The sequence below is a fragment of the Cibotium barometz genome, chromosome 25 (genome assembly GCF_041138505.1).
Source record: "Cibotium barometz isolate CiBa-2024 chromosome 25, ASM4113850v1, whole genome shotgun sequence".
Lineage (NCBI taxonomy): Eukaryota > Viridiplantae > Streptophyta > Polypodiopsida > Cyatheales > Cibotiaceae > Cibotium > Cibotium barometz.
Window position 1 is genome coordinate 43,181,683 of NC_141070.1, and position 1,234 is coordinate 43,182,916.

Genomic DNA, 1,234 nt, shown 5'->3' on the forward strand with positions numbered 1-1,234 from the left:
TGCACATCATTTTGCACCATCGGTTTTGGTTTCATAGCCATGATAAATGGCTAATCGTGAGGAGTGACTAAGCTAGTCTCAAATAATGTGCCCTTGTCTTTTGGTGGGTCAATGTGCCAAGCACTCTCAAACTTCTTTTATGGCATAGATGCAATGATAACATGCAATCCAAGGGCCTCAAAGCTCATCTTATCTCGCACATGGACATCAAAGATATCGACTTTGCCATGACACATCTTTCTCATGACAATTGTGCCTTCAAATTGTTGAGTGACGCACTTGTGAGGGGCTCGTCTCCCAACTTGTTTGTTGTTTTGAATGCCAAATATCTATACATATATTTATATATTTATATTTATACACACACATATATATATATACACACACACATACATATATATATATATACATATATATATATATGTATATATATAGATATGTACGCTTTCAACAAGATGGCTTGTCTTGATGTAGAGAGAGATAACGCTGGTTAACCAGGGTTAATTAGGTTATGTCATACCGTTACATTGTCACAATTCATCGTTTCAAGCACAGTCGTCGTTGCAACTTGCAGCAAGCAATTGTCAGGCTCACGGGTACAAACCACAGCTGGGTGACAACATGTGGACCAACTAAAAGATTCTGGCGCAGGTGGGCTGCGCAGCAAAGGAAGGGCCATATATATGTAGATCCCACACATGGCAGGCCTCAACACCATTGTTCTTGTCGGTTCAAGAGCAAGCTTCTCCATAGCCTTCACTCATTGTTCTTGTCAGCTCAAGAGCAAGCTTCTCCATAGCCTTCACTCGTTGTCAATATGGCTACCTATGGCTCTCTACCACTTCTTTTTGGAGCTCTCGTGGTGATAGTTATAAGTGTGGGGTGTCTTCCAAGCGTGAGATCATGCAAAGAAGCACACGCGCCCCCTACTAATTATCCCTCAGTGCCCCCCTCAGTGCCCACTAAGCCTCCCCCCTCAGCGCCATTAGTTCCTCCTCCTATGCCCACTACCCCCCCCTCAGTTCCAGTAGTCCCTGCTGCTAAGCCCCCCACAGTTCCTACTAAGCCTCCCTCAGTTCCATTAGTTCCTGCTACGCCCCCCACAGTTCCTGCTAAGCCTCCCTTAGTTCCTCCTCCTATGCCCCCCTCAGTTCCATTAGTTCCTGCTCAGCCCCCCACAGTTCCTGCTAAGCCTCCCTCAGTTCCATCAGTCCCTATTACGCCCCCCGCCTCA

General features: G+C 45.8%; 1 protein-coding gene across 1 annotated transcript in view; it reads left to right on the forward strand.

Annotated features, from left to right (window-relative positions):
• Positions 1 to 730: 730 nt before the first annotated feature.
• LOC147624593 (uncharacterized) overlaps positions 731 to 1,234 on the forward strand; it is a 1,354-nt gene continuing 850 nt past the window's right edge. Inside the window, exons 1-2 of the mRNA XM_086819996.1 lie at positions 731 to 1,067; positions 1,119 to 1,234. The exon at positions 1,119 to 1,234 is cut by the window's right edge and continues 850 nt beyond it. Of these exons, the coding sequence (XP_086676122.1) occupies positions 818 to 1,067; positions 1,119 to 1,234 (366 nt within the window). The 5' untranslated portion in view covers positions 731 to 817. The remainder of the gene's footprint in view (positions 1,068 to 1,118) is intronic.